Source organism: Limulus polyphemus, unplaced genomic scaffold, assembly GCF_000517525.1.
Source record: "Limulus polyphemus unplaced genomic scaffold, Limulus_polyphemus-2.1.2 Scaffold1587, whole genome shotgun sequence".
Classification (NCBI taxonomy): domain Eukaryota; kingdom Metazoa; phylum Arthropoda; class Merostomata; order Xiphosura; family Limulidae; genus Limulus; species Limulus polyphemus.
The window spans coordinates 183,894-206,957 of record NW_013667197.1 but is presented as its reverse complement, the minus strand read 5'-3'; the positions used below and the strand labels follow the sequence as shown (position 1 = coordinate 206,957).

The 23,064-nt window shown below is 31.0% G+C and overlaps 2 protein-coding genes across 6 annotated transcripts in view; one reads left to right on the top strand and one right to left on the bottom strand.

Moving 5' to 3' along the window:
* Positions 1 to 11,083, top strand: part of LOC106464205 (transcription initiation factor TFIID subunit 4-like) — a 64,335-nt gene extending 53,252 nt beyond the window's left edge. For both annotated transcript variants that reach the window (XM_022391909.1, XM_013924334.2), the window contains one exon: positions 9,815 to 11,083. In XM_022391909.1, coding sequence (XP_022247617.1) covers positions 9,815 to 9,922 — 108 coding nt within the window. In that variant the 3' untranslated portion in view covers positions 9,923 to 11,083. The remainder of the gene's footprint in view (positions 1 to 9,814) is intronic.
* A 5,834-nt stretch (positions 11,084 to 16,917) lies between these two features.
* Positions 16,918 to 23,064, bottom strand: part of LOC106464204 (phosphorylated CTD-interacting factor 1-like) — a 38,516-nt gene continuing 32,369 nt past the window's right edge. For all 4 annotated transcript variants that reach the window (XM_013924333.2, XM_022391910.1, XM_022391911.1 and 1 more), the window contains exons 14-15: positions 21,144 to 21,218; positions 16,918 to 20,634 (exon numbers count right to left, since the gene is read on the bottom strand). In XM_013924333.2, the coding sequence (XP_013779787.1) occupies positions 20,319 to 20,634; positions 21,144 to 21,218 (391 nt within the window). In that variant the 3' untranslated portion in view covers positions 16,918 to 20,318. The remainder of the gene's footprint in view (positions 20,635 to 21,143; positions 21,219 to 23,064) is intronic.

The following is a 23,064-nucleotide window of genomic DNA, read 5'->3' as shown; positions in this document are numbered from 1 at the left end:
TAAAATACGGTCACATTTCGATTATTATACATTATATATGTATATAGATTAATTAATATTTAGAAATAAGTTCTTAAACAAATTTTTCTTAAAACATAGAATAGTAAATAATGAGTAAAGCACACAATTATCTCTTCTAGTTATGACCTTTGTACTCAGTTGCTGCTTGATGTAGGTTGCTAAGCCTTTAAAAATTTTGCACGTGGAGGATATGAAACAAAATAATTTTTTTTAGATTTAATATATACAGTTGAATAACCAAAAAATCATAAATTACTGTATAAGTACCACAGAATTCCACTATAATATATCAAGCTTAGTAACTAAGCCATATTTGGGTTTAAAAAAATATGAAATTTTGAGCTGACTAAGGATACAAACTACCTCCTTGAAATCTTGGTTTGAAAGAACGAGACAGCATCCTAACACGTGAAAATGGCTGAGAAAACCATAGAGGGACACTGAGCTTTCAATTGGTTATTCACATGTCATATATTGAAGTAAGTGTATATAAGGGACTGTTTCCAAAAATGGAAAGAGGTGAATGGGCCCACTGTGTTTGATTCAGTACATGAGAGATATCTCAGCAAATAGTAAAGATAGGGGGTTCTTATTTTATATTTTAGCTTGTCAATATCGGTAATTTGAGTTCCTAATTCGTACAAAACTATAAACGTAATATTTTGACATCACAAACATCTAATTTGAACCAGTGCTGCATTCAACCTACCACATTACACAAAAATCGAAGTGTTTTTTTAATATTTACTTTTAAATTAAGAAATTTAATAATGTATAATACTAAAATTTGATTTATATTCTACAGTTTGATACCAAACTTATTGACATAAATTCATAAAATATTAGTTCAATAAAATTTTGAAAGAGAGTCAACAAACACAACAACATGGCCTTTGATCTGTGACCCAGCTAGAGAGGGTTATTGTATAGACTGAAACTAGGTGAATTGTCCTGTTTACAAATCCTCCCTTCAAATGCCTTAGGGCAAGTTCCAAGAAAGGAAAAATATATCTCTTGACGAAAGCCACACCCACTTTCTAAACATAATCATTTGATTTTGCACTCAACATTATTTATTTTTCTAGATGTTTATAACCAACAGAAAGAACTAATTTTACACTACAATTTTCCATTGGTTATTTTCAAATTGCCGCACAGAATTCCATTCAAGTTCGTGAATCTGCTTCCAGTATTGTTGCTCTCGAAATCTTTTCTAGTATTTTCTATTGTTTCTTACCTATAAATTAAATTGTATTTAGGTTTTAGTTTTAATTACATGTTATGTATGTTTTAAAATCTTATTAGAAAGGTTTAATAATTTTTAAAATGTAAGCCAAACTGCATCAGTTCATGAGGTTCAGTGTAGTAGGCAAGTGCCCCAACATTTTGATGAAGGCTAAAGTGTCTCTGCCAATGATACCGTAATATTGCCCAAGAATGCCTGTTGACGTGTGTCATGATAAGTAGTAATGTTAAAGGACAGGAAAGGAAAATAAAACATAGAAAATAAACTATATGTGAAAATGTAAAACCTTACAGTTAAGTATATAACCGAAAGAAGAACTTTTAAGATTATTCGATGAAAAAGCAAAAAGTATGTAACTATTTTTTCTCTTTCTTAATTTTAAACATTTCATTGCATTATACATTGATGATAATACTAAAAATAATCAGAGTCTGAGTGCAAGTAACTACAATACAAAAATAAGTGTTTAGTCATTAAAATAATTTCATTCTTTGTGTACAAAATACTTGTAATCTTTAACAAAATTTTACCAATTGTTGTGAAGATATGTAAAGAAAGTTCAGAGTTATTGTAAGTATTGTTGAACTGTGTATCATTCTCCATGTGAGAGAAGTAAGCCAAATGGATACAAACCGTAAAATATTAAAGAATACTTTTTTTCATATGAAACTTTTAAAATTTCATTTGTGTAATCTCTAAAGCCTCTTGAATAAATATCAAACTTTTTTTTTCTCAGAAAAACTTTGCATTTTATTTGTTATTTTCTCTACCCTAACTCTATATATAGGATTGGTGAAATCGAACAACCTCATAACCACCATAAAATGATAGGAAATAAGTCTAAATTACTTTTTTATTTATTTATAGAATGACTGCAAATTGTAACAGGAAACTGCAATTGTTTATCCTAAATAGGCTAAAGCTCAAAACAGTATTCATATGTTTATGCTTAATTTTATTGTTTTATTGCCCTTTGAACCATGTCTAACTAATAATCATGCCACACAAGTTGTAAATCACTTGGCAAATGTGCAGCTCATGCTATTGTGAAGCACAAGCTTTTTTTTTGCTTTTGCTTTTGACTGATGATTTTTTAATTAATTAAATAATGTTCCACAGAATAATAACACACACAAAGCAAACAATGTTGTATAACTATCATATTTTTTTGGCTTTCTAAGTATGTGATAAGAGCCTTTATAATTTCAGCTAAGCTTGTCAGTGTAATTCCTGTTAGAAAAAAGTTTTGAACTGGAAGCATAATAGACAGTTCACTGCACAGAAAAAATGTAATGAAATGCATCATTTGATAGATTAAAACTTTGGCTTTCCATTGGTTATAAATAATATTAAACATCATAGAGAACTATTGGCAGTTTGTGAGTGTGGCAGGAGGGGTCTCATTTTCTAGTTTATGGCTCTGTAACCAAATAAGATTAAAAGCTATAAAAATTATGTTTTGCTTGAGCAATAACTACATTATAATGAGTAATTTACATTGAATTCCAAGCTTCTTGGCATAGTGATAAATAAATTAAACAAGAGGGAAGAAATAGATAACAAATGTTACAATTCTCATACTAGAGGAGGTTGAGGATTTTTTAAAAGATTTTCTCATGAAATTAATCCTATGGCTACTGGCTATGGGCATTGTCCATAGGTAATGTTGTCGCTGTGTTCATATTTCATTTAAAAAATAAAACTGGTGGATGAAATTGTTTGAAATTTGACAAGAACTTTCTTAAAAGTATGTAGTTTCAAAAAATAAACATTTAATTGTGATTTTTTCTACTATTTCTGACAAAAAATCATTATTTAATGTAGTTATTTGCACTCAGGCTCTGAATAGTTTACATGCAAGGTGATTTTCATGTTGAATATAAAAATACTATTTATTATCTTGCAGTTTTCACATTTTATTTACATAATCTCTAGAACCTGCTAAATGAATGTCAAGTTTTTTTCAGGTAAATGTTTGTATTTTATTTTCCATTTTCTTTACCATGTCACTAACTCTAGCTATTATCACAATGTACAGTGCAATGAAATGTTTAAAATTAAGAAATGGAAATACCTACTTAAGTTTTATCTGTTCATTGAATAAATCTTAAAAAAAAATATCTTCTTTGGATCATAGATTTCAAGTCTTTACTATTTCACAAAATTTTTCTTTTTAATATTTTGTTTTTCTTTCCAATTTTTTATCTTTTATAATTTATGTCAACACACTTCATTGGGTCCCTTTGGTGATGTAACGTTATGCTTGGCAGACATTTCGCTTTAGCCTACAGCATAATATTTGCCCTTGCCTCTTTTATTAACCCACTAGCTGAAATACCCAATCAACTGGTGGGGATTGTTTAAACTTAATTAAAACAGTGTAAGTTTAATAGCAATCATATATTTCAAAATAATAACTTAAACATAAACTTTATCTCAAATTTTTAAAATTATTATAAAGCTTCTTCATAAACAACATTTGCAGTTTGCTTTTCATCTACCAACAAATAAAGATTTTGAGGTGATCCCAACTTTGAACATCCTACATAAAATTGACCATGAGAAAAGCATGGTTGTTTGAAAAACAATCCAGTAACTTTCATACTTTAACCTTGAGCTTTGTTAATTGAAATTGCAAAGGAAATTCTCACTGGAAACTGTAGCCTTTTAAATGCAAATGGAAAATTGCTTGGTATTATTGTAATCCTGGGTATTTTTGAATTTACCACTAAAAATAGTGGCATCAATTACATGAGACATTAATATCTTTAAACTAAGTGTGTACCAATGCAAAGCTTTGGGGAATCAAGATTTCTCAGTAACATTATTGATGCACCAATTTTTAACTTCATTATATGACTGGGCATTCTTGGAGGTTCAAAGAGTTCAAGAATTCTGAAGGATAATTCACAGCCTCATTTGGATCTGGTACTGTATCCTCTGATTTGTAGATTTTTTTTTTCTCCTGGTATTTCCTTAAGTAGTTTGCAATTAATTTCATTTACTGCATCATTTCTTGGTGCAAGTATGGCTCTTTCACTTAACTAAGAGCTATTTTTGTAATTTTCACCAAGGCTGGGAATTACGACTTCTATTAATTCATTCACATTTGCAACCAATTTTCTACACGTACTAGGTATGACAATATTGCTAATGTGTGGTTCTCTAGGAATTTTGCCATTGCCTGTTTTGAGAAGGAGTTTTGCAAATTCTCCAGCTTCTGAACTTCCTGTGAGATGAACACTCATATTTCTTTTCAAGGATTTTTGGACATTATTCCATAAGAAAGAAGTTTTAACACTTGCATTGACTTCATCAGCTCTGGTACCTCTTGGAATGACTAATAATGTTTGTCTAAGATCACTTGAAAGTACAGTAAGAATACCACCAAATATGCAATCATTTCCCCTTATATCCTTGAGAGTTCTGTTTAGAGCTTCAAAGGCATGTTTGTGTGATGTGGTGCAATCATCCCATATAATCACTTTGCATTCTTTTTATGGTACATACTGCTTCATCTGCATGATTGAAATCCAGTGGCAGTTTGAATGCTGAATGAGCTGTTCTTCCTCTTTTCAATAATGAAGCAGCAATTGCTGAAGAAGCAAGAGCAATATTTCCTTCTGATCTAATTCAAATTGATCAAAAATGTTTTTCCAATACCACCTAGTGCATCTAACAATACCATTTCACCTTTCATGAGACTTCTCTTTTCAAGAATGTTTCTATAAGCTGGTCTTCTGTAAGTTAAGATTCATTCTCAGCAATGTATGTTAGTAAATCATTTTTGTTGTATGAAACTTCTCTTAAATATCCTTTGGCAATGGAAGTAATTGAGTTCTCTCAGGAGATGGAAGACCAAAATCTATTAAACATTTGCCACCAAGAGACATGACCTTATCTTCAATCAGGATAAGTGCTTCATTAAAGATGTTGTTATCATAATGCAGATTTAGTTCCAGAGAGTTTTTGTGCATGTGGAACAGTATATCTTCAGCAAAACTTTCTTTGTTATTTTCCCACAACTGTAATGGATTGGACATTGCACATGTTTGTAACATGATTGCAAACAAATATCTGAATTGATTTGATGAATGTGTTGTTGCTGCTGCCTCCTCTGAAGCACTATTTCAATGGGCATCATTTTCTAACAAACCTCTAATGTTGCATGCATCTTTGAAACTATCACATATTTCACCATTCACTGTTCTTAAATCATCAAGCAGAAGCATTCAAAATTGTTTGGATGTATAGTGTAAACTCTTCTGATAGTATCACTGTATTTTATGCCTGGAAATCCATCAGTGATTGGACCTTGAATGTGTCTTTTAAATTTTTTGTGTTGATTATTCCATGTGTAATAATTGGGTACTTGAGGATAAAGTAAGGTTTTGCAAAATCATCATCTCGGCACAATTAAAAAAAAAGCGGTAACGGTTGCTTTTGGTGGCTGCTGAAGTCTTTGGTGAACATTTTCCTCAGTGTAAAAGACTTGTTTTCCATTTTACTATATTTACTTGTAAATGGATAACTGGTGGATAATGCTCATGAATTGGGAATTCCAAAATTCTCCAAATAGCTTCATTAGTGCTAATGTATCTACCCATCTGAAAGGAGGAAACCTTATCTTTCTCACTTCTTTCTCTTTCAGTACCAAACATTGCCATGTCAGAACCTTTGTTCACATATTTGCAGACATACTTAATGCTCTCGATTGAGATGCATACTTCGACATTGATGTGAGCATTGAAAATTCTGGATAAATATGGATTGTAAGGTACAATTGACATGTTATCAATGACTATCTCCTTCAGCAGTGTATCAAATCCACCAGCATCTAACTTTATTCTCCCATACAGAGGATATCCATCTAGATCAGTTTTAGTTTCTTGTATGAAATCTCTTGGAAATATTTTACAACATTTTCCATCTATAATGCATGGTAATTTTCTATTGAGCTGACCACAGAGTCCACGTATCATGTGCTTTTTAACATTCTCAAAAACAACAGGGTTCAGTGTAGTGTTTGTTAGTTCAACACATATAATATCATCAATTTGGTTTGATTTTAGCTTATTTGGGAGCCACTAAAGAATGTGGGCATGTGGTAGGCCTCGCTTTTGCCATTCAGTCATGTACATATGACCAAAAATGTCTTTCTTTGTTAATAATCCTATGAGTATCATTATTTTCTACCAAAATACTCTTGAAATTAGATATTGATGGTCTTGAGATTTTGATTTTGCATCAATTTTCTTTTTATTTATAGCCAATTTGGACTGCATTTGAATGTTATTAAGAGGTCTGGTCTACCATACTTTCTTAATAGTATATTGTGTACATTCATGCATGTACCTTGGTCCTCCTGTGAAACTTGAAAGCAAGATGACCATTTGACCATCATTCCTGGCATCTCCATCATTCTTTACTGCATCCCTGAGATGAATGTACTCCTCAACTTTCAGTTTTGGTATACATAGCAACTGCAAATTGGAAAGAAGAGTTCTCTTGCTAACAAATTGTATTGAACTCATTCTAAAGAAATAAAAATCCATTGGAAACACTTTCTTCTTTGGAATTATTTGACCTGACATTGGATTTTTTTGAGAAGTAGAGAAGTTGTATCCATTCACCTTTCCAAAAATCAAAGGATATTGTAAAGTGTCATAGGTTTGATGTGTTTCAGCTACTCTCTTCAATGTATTGTTTTTCTGTTATAGTACAATATCTCTTTTACGAAGTTTTGACCAACAAGGAGAATAACCACCTCATCAACAAAAGATGCATTGAAATGACCTGCATGTTGCCCCTGTGGAGTTTTATCAGCATGGATCACTACCTTGTACTCTTCAGAAGCTAATTTTTCTATAGGTGATTTAAAATTTTGAATGTAAGGGTTATGGAGATGCAACAAATCTTGAAGATCAAGAACTATATTTAGCTTTACTCCAGGATTATTTTGCTCTCTTTGATTTGCATGCTGTATTCTATTTCCTATGAAATAACCTGTAGCAATTCAGGTGGTTCATTTGGTAGAGGCTGTAGTGCACCAATGTTGTGATAAACTTGACCTTGAACTTGAAAGGTTGGCATATTACTTTGTTCTCTGATAACAGTGGGGCCAAAAGAAGTCATCTGAAAACAGCTGTTATACTTTCTAATATTATTGAGGAAATGCTTAGTCTTCAGTGTCTACTCATAGCAAAGTCTTGAATGGCTCAGGAAGACGTGTTGATAAAAGAACAGAGGTTTAAACTGTAATTATAAGCAACAATAATATAACTACACAGTCAATATAGAAAAGCAAAGAACTATGTTAGCCAAAGTATTTAGCTTTTTAAATATTCTTTTGATTATTCTTGAATGATGTCTTTAGTGAACATGGAATGAAGAACATTGTTTGTGTAGAGAAATCTACAGATGAAATATACAATGTTATCAAAAAAACTTGATGGAGGTTCTAGAGATGATGCAAATAAAATGTGAAACTCAACTTTTTAGAGAGTTACACTGAAAATGTAATTACACTACTTGATTATTATTGTATATGAATAAACTTGGTTTCAAAACATGGTTCATAATTAAAATTTTAATATAAGTTTTAAGTTCTTAATTTTATAAGGAAGTATTTTTAAAAAATCTTAATTTCCCCTAGTGTGAGAACTGTGACCTTTGCTCTCTAAGCCTTCCCTCTTCTATAATTTATTTACCACCCTTCTAAGAAGTTTGGAATTTAACGTAAATTACTCATTATAATATAAATATTATTCAGGCAAAGCATAATTTTCATAGCATTCAATCTTATTTGTTTGGCCCCCAATGGGTCAGTGGTAAGTCTGTAGGCTCACACTGCAACAAACCCAGTTTCGATACTCATGGTTAGCACTTAAAAAAGTCTCCCAGTGGGACAGCAGTAAGTCTATGGATTTCCAATGCTCAAATAAGGGTTCAATTCCCCTCAGTGGACACAGCAAATAGCCCAGCATGGCACTGCTTTGAAAAACACACACAAACACTTTGTTTATGGAACCATTTGCCATGCCCACCTGTTACATCCTCCCTCTCTTTCACAAATGGCCAGTAGTTCTCTCTGAAGTTTATACCATATCATTTATAACCACTAGAAAGCCAAAGGTTTAATCTATCAAATAATTTGTTATGTTATTTTCTATACATAGACTTGTTTGTTTCCTGGTTCAGTTTCTAATATGTTCTTAAGAGAATCATATTGACTATATTAGCTGAATTTTTAAAGGCTCTTATTGTACAGTTAGAATACCAGAAAAATTATGATAGTGATTGTTTGCTTTTTGTGTGTTGTTATTCTGTGTTCTTAATTGCATTATTTAATTAAATAAAAGATTAATTTGTGTGGTAGTAACATTAGTATAAAAATGTAGGCTTAACTTTCAACAGTCAACAGCAAAAAGAAAAAGACCCAGGTAAGTACTATATCTGGATTATTTTATTATTATTATAAAAGTAACTAAAATGTAAAAATTAGAAACTTATTAGGTAAGATGAAGAAAAATAAAAATTCTTCTCAAGGTTTGTTTGCTCATAAATAACTTTGAGTGATTTATAACTTATATAGCATGACTATTAGTTAGACACAGTTCAAAGGCCAATAAAACTAAATGTAAACAAACATAGATTGTTATGAACCTTAAGCTATTTAGAATAAATGCAGTTCTCTGCTACTATCTGCAGTCATTTTAAAAAGAAAAAAGGGGGTAATTCAGATTTATTTGTAATTTTTTATGGTGGTTACAAGGTCAGTCAAATCGACTGAGTCTGTAGAGCTAGGTTAGAGAAAATAGCAGATAAAATATGAAATTTTACTGAAAAAGTTTGATATTTTTTAGGAGATTTTCAGATGAAGAAAATATTTTTAATCTTAATATAGAAATAACTGTGCACTATGAACAGTCAACACACTGTTGCCACATATTCATGGAAATGTTTAGTAAAAATATTTAAAAATTCTGATTTTTTGTGTGTAAAAGACTTCTAATATTTTCTTGCCAAATTTGATGAAGCTACACAAAATGTATTAGAAGTTATAGTCTGGAAATTCTGGTGGTTACAAGGTTGGTTAAGTTGACTGCCCCCCCCCTGAAGGACTTAAGTTTCATCAGTAAATTGCTTGTGATATCTCAGGAAGTAGTTTCTAATATTTGCTGTTTTTCGAAAAAGCTATGGCTTTTCAGGGAGGTAGACCCATCTCAAACTCCTCCTCCCTGTTCAATCATTGTGCTCTCTTGCCAAACTTTCCTCCTGTCTTAAGTGACATCCTTATTAAATGTAAAAAGGTGATTTATGAAATAAATAACTTTACTTGACTGCATTGAACTTTGAATTGTTCATTAAGTACATTGTATCACAATTAAATATGATAATGAGCTGGCTTATAAGTTCTTTCAGTGGTTGTATGGTTTTATATGTCATAGAATATATGTCCATAAATAAGCCACATTTAAGATATGTTGGTGGATTAATTTTGGTTTTATTTACAAAATACCTTACTGATGTTTTGTTTTCTAATAGGTAAGACCTCGCGTAAAGCGAGTCAACCTCAGAGACTTGCTGTTTTTCATGGAGAATGAGAAGGATATGGCAAGAGGAACACTGTTGTATAAAATGTATTTGAAGTAGAGCATAACTAAAGTATTTGGAATAAAGTACAAACATATAATATGAATGTGGATTCATGTACAGTGAAACAACTAATTTAGATGTATTTTAAGAAACTTCTGCATTTGGTTGCAAAGTACTGGTTTAGTTTTAGTGGAAAAATAAGCGTCAAAATAAAACTACAGACGTCAGTGGCCAGCTTTAAACAAGTTATCAGGATAGATTGTAATGACTGTTTACTACTGGTTTGGAAGAAAATGTAATTAAATTGATAATTAATGCAAATAGCTCCTTAGTAGGAGATGTATCTGGAATGTTGTGTTGAAGTACAGTTGCTTTGGATAAGGTAGATAAACATCTGGAGTTAGCGTCAAATGATTGGTTACTGTGTAATGGCTAAGCTAAAATGACACTTATAGTTGGTTTTAAACATAATGTGATGGCTTATACAATGTGTGTGTGTGATCTAGGTAGAGTTATCATTTAAATGTGGCCCTAAACAACTGTTCAGAATGTGATGACAGTGTACAACTAGTCTGAATGTAACCAAAATGGCATCTAAAGTTGGCTTTAATCAACTCATCAAGATGTGATGAGAATGTACAACTGGTCTGTATAAGCTAGAGTGACATCTAAAATTTCTTTGAAAGAACTGATCAAGATGGGATGATATTGTACAATTGGTCTGGATATGCCAACAGAGTGACATCTAAAATTGCTTTGAAAAAACTGATCAAGATGGGATGATATTGTACAATTGGTCTAGATATGCCAACAGAGTGATATCTAAAGTTTGATTTAAACAACTGGTCTGGATAAGCTAGAGTGACATCTAAAATTGCATTGAAAGAACTGATCAAGATGGGATGATATTGTACAATTGGTCTAGATATACCAGCAGAGTGAAATCTAATGTTGGATTTAAACAACCGATCAGGGCGTGATGAGAATGTACAACTGGTCTGGATAAGTCAGGATGATATCTAAAGTTGGCTTGAAATAACAGGTCGTGACCAAATGTACTGTGTAATAAAGGTGTAGATGTAACTGGAATGACATCTTTGTGTAGCTATGACAAAAGTATTAAGTGAAAACAAATACCATGTATTGTTAACCACTGTTTTATAATTAAGAACTATAAATTATTTCAAAATTGCTGACTTGAATATTATTGGAAAGAATTACACTACACAAAAACAAATTTATTGACAATAAAAGTGTTAGTTCTTTACAATAATAATAAATAATTGTGTGATCTGAGTTTAGTTTTTGGACTTGAGTGTGCTGTAAACCTTTGTTATAAAGGTAACTGGAAAACTGTTTATAGTTTTTTTTTTATATATAGATTTATTTTGTCCAATAACCACCTTGAAGAAATCAAATGTTTATTGTATAATGTCACTACATAGAATATAGTAATAGTTTAAATTATGAAAAAACAGAATTTATTCAGCGAGATAGCCGATTATAAATAAAAGTTTAACAATAATAATTCCATTATATACTGTATTTTTGAAAGGTAAGACTTATTATTTCAAATGTTCTTAGAAATACAAACGTGTAGGAAATTCCATTATTAATTTGAATTGAACAAACTTGCATAACTGTAATAAAAACACCGTTTATTTTGTGATTTCTGTAAGTAGGAAATGCAAAGATAAGTTTTTTGTTTTAGATTAAAAATGTGAAGATCATTCATATAAACAACCAGTGGAAGCCAAATTGTCACTCTTCAAACACAACTTGGTAGTGAAGCAGTTCAATAAACAAGGATTAAGAAATCTAGGTTGGCAGTGTTGACAACCCGTATTGGACATAGAAATAACTGAAGATGTATCTAGTGATAAAGAAATATGCATGTGCTTATTGGCCCCAATCTGACTTTGCCAACACGTTAAGTAATTAAAAGAGTTGTAAAATACTCCGAGCCATGGACCATATGTTTCATAGGTTACTTTGATGTAAATAAAACAAAAAGTGTAAATTGCCTTTTGGTTTCCAAGGCATGTATATTGTTTTCTTTGTAACATGTCATTGAAAAGGGACATTTGTCATATTCTACATTCAAAATGAATAAATAAAAATACCTTTACTTAACATAAGCCAAGTATTTATTTAAAAAGAAAGGCTACTGTTTAGCTGCCTATAGGAAATTCATAAGCTCTGCTGCATATGTATTCAGTTGTTTACTGAGCTTTTCTATGCACCAAGAAAAGTAACCTTCACTTTAGCCTACTGGAATAATGTACATACATCATAAATCACCCATTCACTACCAGGCTTGCATCAAGGATCAGTGAAGATTAAATCGATCAGGTCCATATGATATGTATATATTTATGTAAGCAAGAGTATTTTAGATGTTGGTGAATCAGGCTTCATTTTTAAGCCATTTTTTATTCTTGTGTATGTAGCAACATTTAGTTAAGAAATTATTGTGAACTTTTTAATACTTGCAACCTGGCATAACTATTCAGCAGTAATCTTTATGCTAGTTTGTTCTGGTATACTAGTTCTTGTTAATAAGGAACTGAAAATTATGGAAGGGTATTTTTAAATTTAATGGCGAGATTGAAAATTAAAATAATGTTTGATAAAGTAACTGAGTACTTGTGTGATACTTCATTCCACAGTTCCATCAACAGACAATGCTTATGACATCACCAGGCTCTGTTTCTTTGGTGATAGGTTTCATGTAACTTTATTAACACATCTCAAACAAAATCACCATCAAACAAAATGCATATCTTTAAAATTTAAGTGAAATTAAACTTGTACTTTAAAATATCAATCAGGCTTATTCATTGACTTACTGTTGGTTTAAGCCACTCTTTTCATCACATTGTGTTGTCATGTGAACTCTACTTTTATGCAGTTCTCTTTCAGCAATAGAATGTATTTATGTATGCTCAAAATGTCATCATTCTAATTGCTTGAGATTTTGATAGAGAGACAGTTGAGATCTGAGGAAGAAAGTGGGGCATATGCATCCAGAAATTAGTAACATTTTTGATTTGTTTATTTTTCAAAAATGCAATCTTATGTTACTATATCTTTGGATGTACGGAGCCAGAATCCCTATACTTGAGAGTAGGAGAGAACAAAAAACAGTATAAATCAAAGCAGGAAAGGGTAAAAGAAAACGTTTATGTGTGTGTCATGAGCATTTATTGAAATTCATAAGTGAGACTTTATTATTTAAATCAGACAATCCCAAAGTTTAATAAAGAATTGGGACTATGTGTGATACATATCCAGCTCCATTTTAAGTTGGTTCCAGGCTGATGATCGCAAAGAATCCACCAAAATATGTAGAAATAAAGGTGAATAGTGGAGAGTTCCAAGGTACTACACATGATCCACTACAGTATTTCAGTGTCAGTGGGCCCCATGACCTAGTGAAGTGAGTTTTTAATAATTCTTTTTTAGAATGAACCCTCTAAACACTTGAAAGTATTTATCAGACACCTCCTGTGCATAAAGTTAGAAGTCTATTGAGTAAGACAATCTTTATGCCAGGGCAATACCAATTCTCAAAGGCAGGATCGAGGGTTGAAAAGTTATGTTGGTTATAAGATGTAAACACAATTCATCTTGGAAGGTTGAGCAAATGAGGAGTTACAAGGCACTAATGAATAACTAGTTCAACCTACACTGGTTGAAAGTGTGATATGTTGGTAAAAGATGTGAATAGAGTTCAACTTGGAAGGTTGAGTGGATGTTAAGTTATTAATTATAAGGTGTGAATAACCAGTGACTTATTCAGTGTAAATATGGCTCTAAGCAAAGTAATGGGCTGCTGATAGTAGCTTTTTAAGAAATGATTGAGCTGCAGTGAAGGATAGTAGAATGATACTAGGTTGTCTTTCTTCAATATTAAAGTCAAGGGAAGAAAGATGCAGGACGTAAAAACAACTTCTGGGAAGTAAGTTGTAGAACACTTTCTAAGCATAGCCACAAAACTAACAATGGCCTTAAACCAGAGCAGGATGTGAAAGCTATGAAAAGTTTTAATAAGTTCCTTTAACACCAGCACAATTTGTTTTCATCTTCAGGCATAAAGGAGGTTTTTAAGAGAAAGCATAAAAACTAAAGAAACTTGGAATATTCAAGCAGATAGACCAAGGTATATGAAAAATGAAATCTAAAAGTGGTGTACAGTATTCTGATGATACTTAGAAAGATAAAGGTTTGTTTAAAAACAATTTGAAAAATGACCATCGTTAAAAAAAAGGAGAAAGAAAAGGTACCAAATGTGTGTCTACCATTGTCGAACATTTTTCAGTTTGATAAACTGGAGATTGCATCATATGGGCAAGAAAGTGGACAACAACCAGTCATAAAGAGGATGTTATTGATGAAATAAAGATGTCTGAGGTGGAAAAAGGGGAATTAAATTAGGTATCAATGTGATAAACAAGAAAACCAAGAAGTTAGACAATCGAGAAAACCTAATATGTGAAATCCAATATTTGACATAAAAACCTAAAAAAATACCAATTCTGTTCTGTTCTTTACTTGGTATTTAGAAAATAAGAAATTTTCCAGTCCCAGGGTGTTCAGAGAACCAAGTTTCTTTTCACCTCGATCGTAGCTTAAGAAAAAAAGGTTTTTAGGTTTACTCAAAGATTGAAGATTTATGAAAACTATTATAATTGTGATGCCTCCATAAGGAGGATGTTGGAAAAAACCTTTCCATAATAATGGGATGGAAACCACAGAACCTCATCACCACAGTCCAGCATACTAACCACTAGGCTGCATGTGGCCCAGAAAGATACCAGAGACCTGAAGTATCTATTTAAACATACTTTGTGTGACATGATTATACACTCTGCCTGACATTCATCAAGATTAGTTACTGTGGTGTTGGATTTCACGTAACTTGTTAAAACAGGTTGTGTAACATGAAATTCTGCTTCTTTTAATAACATTGTACATAATTTCTCCAACACACATAGTTGCACGTAATTGTATTTATCTTTCTTATGGTTAATTTATTTTCAACTAAACATCCTTTGTTATGCTTGAATCGACTAATAACACAAAAGTGATTTTAATTGTTGTCAATGTAATTGACACAAGTTGTTATATAAAAGTAGTCATGCCACTTGATGAAATTCATTCCAAGTAAAACATATTTCAGTGATATTGTATAATGATGAAATTGGCCATTTGTAAATGACAATCTAACACAAAAGTAACAATTTCTGAGTGACTTTATAAAATGGTAAAATATAAAACATGATTTGCAAGTGATAATTAAAATTTTGCTATTTGCAAGTGACATTTTAAATTTGTAAAACAATATTGATGATTTGTGACATTCTTAAATGGAGAAACAAAACAACATTTTTATGAGGACTTGTCACAGATACTGTTACTTAAATGGTTGTAAATATCAAACCATGCTATGAATAAAAATAGTTCTAGTATAAGGAAGAAATTCAATTTAAAACAAGTTTTGTCACAAAATAGATTTATGGAATGATATAAATATAAACAGGGCCGAGATTAAAATTTAATTTATTAACGGGTGTATACAACTTTCTGTATTTTCCTACATTAAGAAACTTGGTTGGTTTGACTTGATAGAGGTATTAGTGCAGTAGGATATTATGATAGTGATAACATTTCTCTTGTTTACAATATGACGGGTCAATTAAATTAGAAGAATGTGTGCTAATTGTTTGTTTTTTAAATTAAAGTCTGTCTAATGTTTAAACTAGATGGTGTTAAAATTTACGTAATGATCATTATATTAAAGAAGATTTTAAGTTTCTAGGATTTTAAAATTTAGGTAGTGATAGTAAGAAGCTGATTAACTTTTTTCATTCAATACCTAGAAAATTTTAATAGCCAAAGAGCAAGTGTGTTGTACTTGTAGGTCAGCAGCTAAAACCAGCAACACACTAAAACGTATAGTATTTTTTAAGCCTTTTTACAGTTACTTTGTGCTGAAGAGATGTATAAGAAACTAGTAATACATGAAAATGGGAGTGAATGAGATATCACACAAAAATAATGGTTTCACACTCTAACTCATCATTGAATGAGCATGGAAATTGTGAAACTCTGTAGTAGTGAACAATGGGCAAACGTTTCATACCTCTACTCATGAATAGTCAGCACATCTTCACATGTATCCAGTAGTCTCCTCTTAAAGAGCTTACTATTTTTTCAGTACAAACCCTCATAGAACTTTTAACTGAGCATGCAGACATCATCTTTCTCTTGCAAATATCTCCAGTTTTACATGTTTTTATCCTCCATTGCCATCATATATTTCGTGACATTTCTATCTGAAGCTTTTGGTGTGTTTTTTTTAACTCTTCTGAATGCCAAGTTGGTAAGTCTAGCAGTTCTGAGTTGATGTAGCCATATTTATACTAAGCAGTGCAATGTCTATCATTAGTTGTGATTAAAGAATTGAATATTGTGTGACTTGGTGCCACCAGCATCTGCAAGTATTAATCTGTATATCTAAGTTGGAGTAATGAAGCTAATGACAATGGGTAGCAGTATTAACTACAAACATTTTCTTTGTTTTTAGTGCATCATTTACAATCACTGAAAACAAAAATAAAAGTTGTTTTCACCAAACTTCTAAACTTGTCACAGCTTCACTTAAAAGCTATTACACCAGCATACAACACTTACTCCTTCCCTGTTCAGACAAATCTGTCAACTATCTACAGATTTTGGTTTAATTGAAAAGGAAACATCACTGACTGATAGAAGGGCAACACATCGATTTAGAAAAAAAAAAAAAACTTGAAATTTTAAACATATCTTAGTTCATATGACTTGAAAATAATGCATTTCAAGTGCAATAGCAGAAAAAACACACTAAAATATATAATGATAGCTTTTTAAAAATTTAAATTATTTTCTTTAACTAAATATAAATTTCATTTTAATCACGACATGGAAGTTTGTGTTCTCAAAACTTTTTTTTTTTTTTACCTGAAGTACTATGATATGTGTTTTAGATATCAAAATATAAACCAGTGTCATAAAGTTGTTTCAGTTTAATTATAACCAATACATCTCACCACTAATAAAGTGGTTTATTATACTGTATTTCTGTTATTAAATTCAACAAGTTCTATGAAAAGTATATTTATAGTCATCAACTTGCTAAAACATCTTGTTTCCAAACATTGTACAGGGTGTCCCAGAAGACTGGAAAATAGACATTATATTCTTAAAGTTAAACTAACACATTTCTAATGTCAGTCGTACATACTTCTGGAAATAAGATACCCTGATGGCACAGTGTACCAAGAATTGATATGTGTGTGTGGCTGTTAATGGCATATAATTTGAATAATAAATAAATCAAGAATAAATTGTGTATTTGTCCATATGGGTCCAGTATTCTGGGACACCCTGTATTTGTGACAAAATGCTTTTAATTTTGATTCTGCTTAGCTGCAGATCAAGTGTTTCACAAATTTTTTACCTTCAACTATATTTCAGATGATTCAAGATCAAAAGAAAAAGACAACTGAAGTTTATTAATTATTAAAAATGTTAAAAAAAGTATTTATGAAAGACAAATGTCTCTTAAACTAGGTTACATATGTTTTACATTGTACTTTAATAAATTTTTTTTTCTTACTCCTATTGTTGATTTCAATGAAATTTAAAAGTAAATTAAAGCCACACTAACAGACCAAACAAATAAAATGAACTGGCTTCAAAATAACGTAAAACTTTTCAGTTTTTCTAATTTAAAATTAATTCTGTATCTACAATTTCTGAAATACCTACATTCATCAACAAATGTTTTGTTATTTTTATGTTTTATCTATATCCTTCCAAAGAATTTTTAGTGATAAAAAAATCTTTACCTTACTTACACTAAATTAGCAATGCACAATCATACTTTACAGAATTTTTTTTAAACAATAAATGTGGATAAGCACGTATTACACAATCATAATATTGTAACTGAACCTGGATATTTCTTACAATACATTTGGCTAATAATGTAACACACTGTCCGACTGCTCAGTATAAGATAGGTTTTCTCTTGCAGTGTAAAATTGGGATATGTTGCAGTAAAACTAGGTAAGCCTGAAAGGCATCATCAGTTATTACAGCTTAATAGAAGTTATTACAGAAGTTTGTGTACGTCGCAACATAGAAACTATACGATGTAAGCTGAATTGCTTAAACTGGCAAATTAAAATAAGGTATTGGTATTGATAACATTACATAAAGTAGCAAGAGATGGGTAAGCTAAATGTATCGAGCTAAGAGAACATAAGCCTACAACATTTAATCAAATAGTAAGATGAAAGCTGGGCCAACGCTTACAATAAACATAAAATCGGACTATTGTGAAGCGTGGTTTATCTCCTACAGTAAGTCAGGACAAGTCTAATTTACTGTACTGCATATTGTTACAGCTCACAGACAAATAACATTTACATAAAAAATAGCAAGTTCCATAATGTGAGCATTCCACCACCCCCCTCTTTTTTTTTTGTCAAAATATGTAAATTTGCTAAGTTTATATTGTAAATATGATAAAAATCATAATCAGTTTACTAGAAAAGTTCCTTGAGAGAGAAAACCTTTTCTGGGTTCTCATAAGTTCAAGAATTATATTGTATATATATATATATTTATATTTTACATGTATATGAATAAAATATTTTGGCTATAGGTTGTATGCCTATTAAAAAATCTTACATATCCAATTACTTAGTGTTTTTCTAAACATAAAATATAGTTTGTCTGGTATACAACTTTCATTTCTCCAAACATAATTTTTAAAATAAAATTCATTACAAAAAAATGACTTGTTATTAAGAACTTGTATTATTGACAGTCTTCCTAAATTCTATCCATATTAACAGGTCAAACTAAACCTGTAAATTAGCAACTGTCATAAACCAGAGAGTTACATATAGTCTTTTAAGCTGCAGTAGTTAAAAATTAACAAGCCAGTTCTGTAATGAAAAACATAATTATTTGATTTAAGGTCTTATAAAATCCAAAAACAGAAAAAAAAAGAAGAATATATTCATCTAAAATACATCTTAACAACTAACCACTAAACAAGGTATTTTGGTTCCTAAAAACAGTGGCTATACACGTGTTACACAATATAATGTGTACTGTACAAATATACTGATATATTACACTTGTTTTCAAGATTAGATAAAAAATCTTTCTTCACATGTAATTCACAAAGACATTCACCAAAATTCCCTATCTTACTATGTTTTCACATACAATCTTAAACACCATCTTATGGAAACAAGTCAGAACTCGTGAAGGAGATTGCACATAAAAAAAATTGCAAAATAAAATTACTTAGTTGCAGAGAATATTTCAATGGAAGGTTGACACCCCCCCCCCCATAAAATCGTAAATTCATTTTGATGTCTTAAGCTAAATGAAGATACAAATTTATTATGATGATGATGAGAAAAAAAAAACATCTAATATTGAGAGTTCACGTGAACATCTTTGATCAAATTTTCTATAACAACAAATTCTGATTTTAATTATGTTATGTATACAGTTCAAACAACCATAAAAAGAAGAGTACCTTCTATCCATTCACTTTCAATTCAGTGACCTAGTAAAATTTCATCCTCTTTCATATACTTAATATCATTTCCTGATCCAAAAGACACAATGCATATCCTTGTCAAGCCACAAGAAACAAATCTTTCTACTAACCCAACCCAGTCATCACCAATAACATTACTTTTGACCCAACACTTACTCAGTCCAGTCCAATCACCACATGTGGAAATGTCTTAAGATTCATAACAATAACTCGAGCACAATCACAATAAAATACATAGTCTTTGATCCAATTCTCACAGTTCGACTACCAGATATGGCAATGTTTCCTGATCTGAAGTCACAAGTCAAGCCCAGTCACCAGAAAATGCACTCTCTTCTAATGCACAGTCCATCTCAATCACCATAATAAGTGTTCCACAGAAAAAATATAGCCCAGTCATCACACAGGGCACTGTATTTTGATGTAATGCAAAAAAATATTCAAACTGCCAAAATCAATATTGTTATCTGATCCAAAGCTACAACCCAGTATGATTACCATTACAGTTTACTGCTGAAAAACCACTACTAATCACTTTCAGTACTTTACCTTAATATTACAGTTTAAAATTTTTACAATGATGTCTACATTTTAAATTTGCTAATTAACATATTAAAATTTTAATTATAACAATTCCAATACTTGCTTAGAGATGTCGCTACTTATGAGGATCACAAGTAATTTCAGAGCAAGATAGGTAACATCTAGCTCAAGAACTTTACAATTCTATATTACAACAAAATTACAGTCACTTCCATATTCAAAGCTTTTGATGAACTTGTTTTCCTCCCTTTTATCTAAAGTATTTATAATGGCATTAAAATTTTATTTATGTTCTGCAATAGTGGGTTCTGTCTGCTGGAACACTGGATTTGGTTGTGCAGCAACAATATGCATTTTTGCCACTGGTATTTGAGGTGATGGCTTCTGTGGCTGACTGTTTGTGACGACTGTCTGAGGGGCTTGAGGTTGCACTCTAGGTGGTGCTAGAAAATGCTCTCGTTCCTTGTCTTTGCCAGGCTTGTACATTTCCAGTAGATGGTCCACTTTTTCTTGTGTGGGTCCCCATCGAACAAAGCCTGCATCATTCTGGAGAAACACAACCACTGTTCCATGGGAAGAGCGGCAGCTAATCTCACCCCTGTCAAACAAACATCGATAAATATCTGAACTTTAGGATTATGAAGAAAAAAGTAGCTTAAAAATGGACTGAATTATAAACATCAATAAAAAAAATCTCCTTAATGTTGTGCTTCATGGAATTAAATCTGGTGGGAAGCTTAAATTAGAATTATATACGTGATTTTTGTCAAATAGAATAAAAACAGTTTCCGATTTAGAAAAGTTTAAGTGAATAATATCTTTATAGAACAAATTTCATATCATTTCTTTATGGAATCTTTTTTTAGAAATCACTTTTCTTAAGTACATCTTCATTAACCCCAACCTCAGGGCCGATAATACACAGATATTAACTACCCACCACGTATGTCAAAGATCTTCACTACGAAGACCTATATCATACAACTGCAATGGCATAATTATCATGTATTATAAAACAATTTTCATGTATTTTCAGGACACATGGGACATCGGTGAGAATTAATAACTACTGTGTCTCAAAATAAAATTAACTAAGTCGATGCTTACCGTACATTGAGATGCTGAAATCCATGACGATACTCGTGTTCAAAAGCTGGGATTAAAAGTTGCTTTCTTTTAAACCTAGTAAAATTTTATAAAACACTTAGGACAAAATAGAAGACTATGAGATTGTTGCTGAAATATCATACTCTATAGTTCAGTAAAGAGTAACACTGATATTTTTCCTACCTAGATTATGACTATTAACCCTATGGATACAGATAGATAAAAATGTGCATATCATGACCTTTTTAACCCTACCAATACGGACTGGGCGGTATCTACAAAAGTATCCATGAGAGTAATTATTCTATAATTTTTGATAATGTATGCATATCTTTACAAAATTTTGCAGACTATTAGTAAACATTGCAAGGCTTTCATACACAAAATATCTGGTTTTTAAAATAAGTATTACGATTTTTTAAATTAAAGTTTTGATCATGAGTTTTTTCTTTCAGAATGTTGACTATCCAACGTGCAAGGTATTTTTGGTTCTAAGATAAAAATACTTTTGTCAAGTTTCATTTGCATAATCTCCATTTCTTTCTAAGTAATCATCAAACGTTTTTTAAATAAAACTTTATATTTAATCTGTTATTTTATCAATGTTAACTCCATATGGTGTTGGTCGATTTGACTGACCTCGTAACCATCATAAAAATTAGGAAATAAATCTAAATTACCTCACTTTTGTTCTAGAATAACTGCAAATTGTAACAGAAAATGACAAATGTTTATTCTAAAAAGCTTAAATCTCGTAAAAGTATCCATCTATTTATATTTATTCACTTTTGTTTTACCGGCCTTAGAACAATGTTTGACTAAAAATACCCTGACACAATTTGAACATTATATGATGTACGTGCAGCTAACATTACCTATGGATTGGCATAACGCACCAGCTGCTGGCATGTATAATACATGAAGATTTTTATTCTTTTTCTTTCATTATCTTACCTAATAAGTTTCTATTTTTTACATTTTAGTTACCTTTATAATAATAAATAGTGAAAACAAAATAAAAATAAAAAACCTTGTAATTAAATATCAAACATATTTTATTTTTATATTTAGTAAAGCTTAATATTTTATCTGTTATTTTCTTTACTGCAACATTATACTTGATTCTCCAGGTTGTAAATAAGTAATCGAAGTATAATGAAAATAAAGGTTGCAAAAGCAAAATAAAATGTATAGTATTGTTAGTATGGATCACAAAATTTCAAAGTGCTTCTCACCTTTCACACTTATTTTCTTTAGTTATTTTATTGTTAGCAGATGGCTTAGAAACTAAAAGAAACAATGTACAACGAAGTTCCAAAGTAAATCTCCTGAAACTTTCACCTATTTCCTATGTTTATTCTACTGTTAGCGGATAAGTAGAAACCTGCTGAATATATGGCAATGATTCGCCATTTCTGTTTAGTTGTTTTTGTGGCACAATTCACAGAACATACCCTGCTTTGAAAACACACTGGGATAGTATAATGGTTACAACAAGAATTGTCTAAAATATTATAAAATGCTTATGCTATGGCTTTGTAGAATGTCTGGGCTGATCCGATAAACTTGTTAGGTATTTGAATGTTGGTCGATAAGCAAACAAGTTTCTTTAAATACCGGCTCTGAAAACACAGTGGGGTAGGATTTTTCAACTTGTTTACACAGTACAGTAGTTGCATCAAGAATTGTTTAAAGAAAAAACTGATAGAAAATATTTATATGTCCCTGTACAAAGTTGTATCTAATACAATTAACTTGGGTGGTCAGGATTTAGTGGTAAAATAGATGTGAACATGCTTAAGAACATCCTGTTTCCTATTTTACCATATTTACACAGTAATCAATAAATGTGTAGTTTCCAATATTTTGTAAGGTATAGTGAGATTTGGGTTACCATACATTATGTATATATATATATATA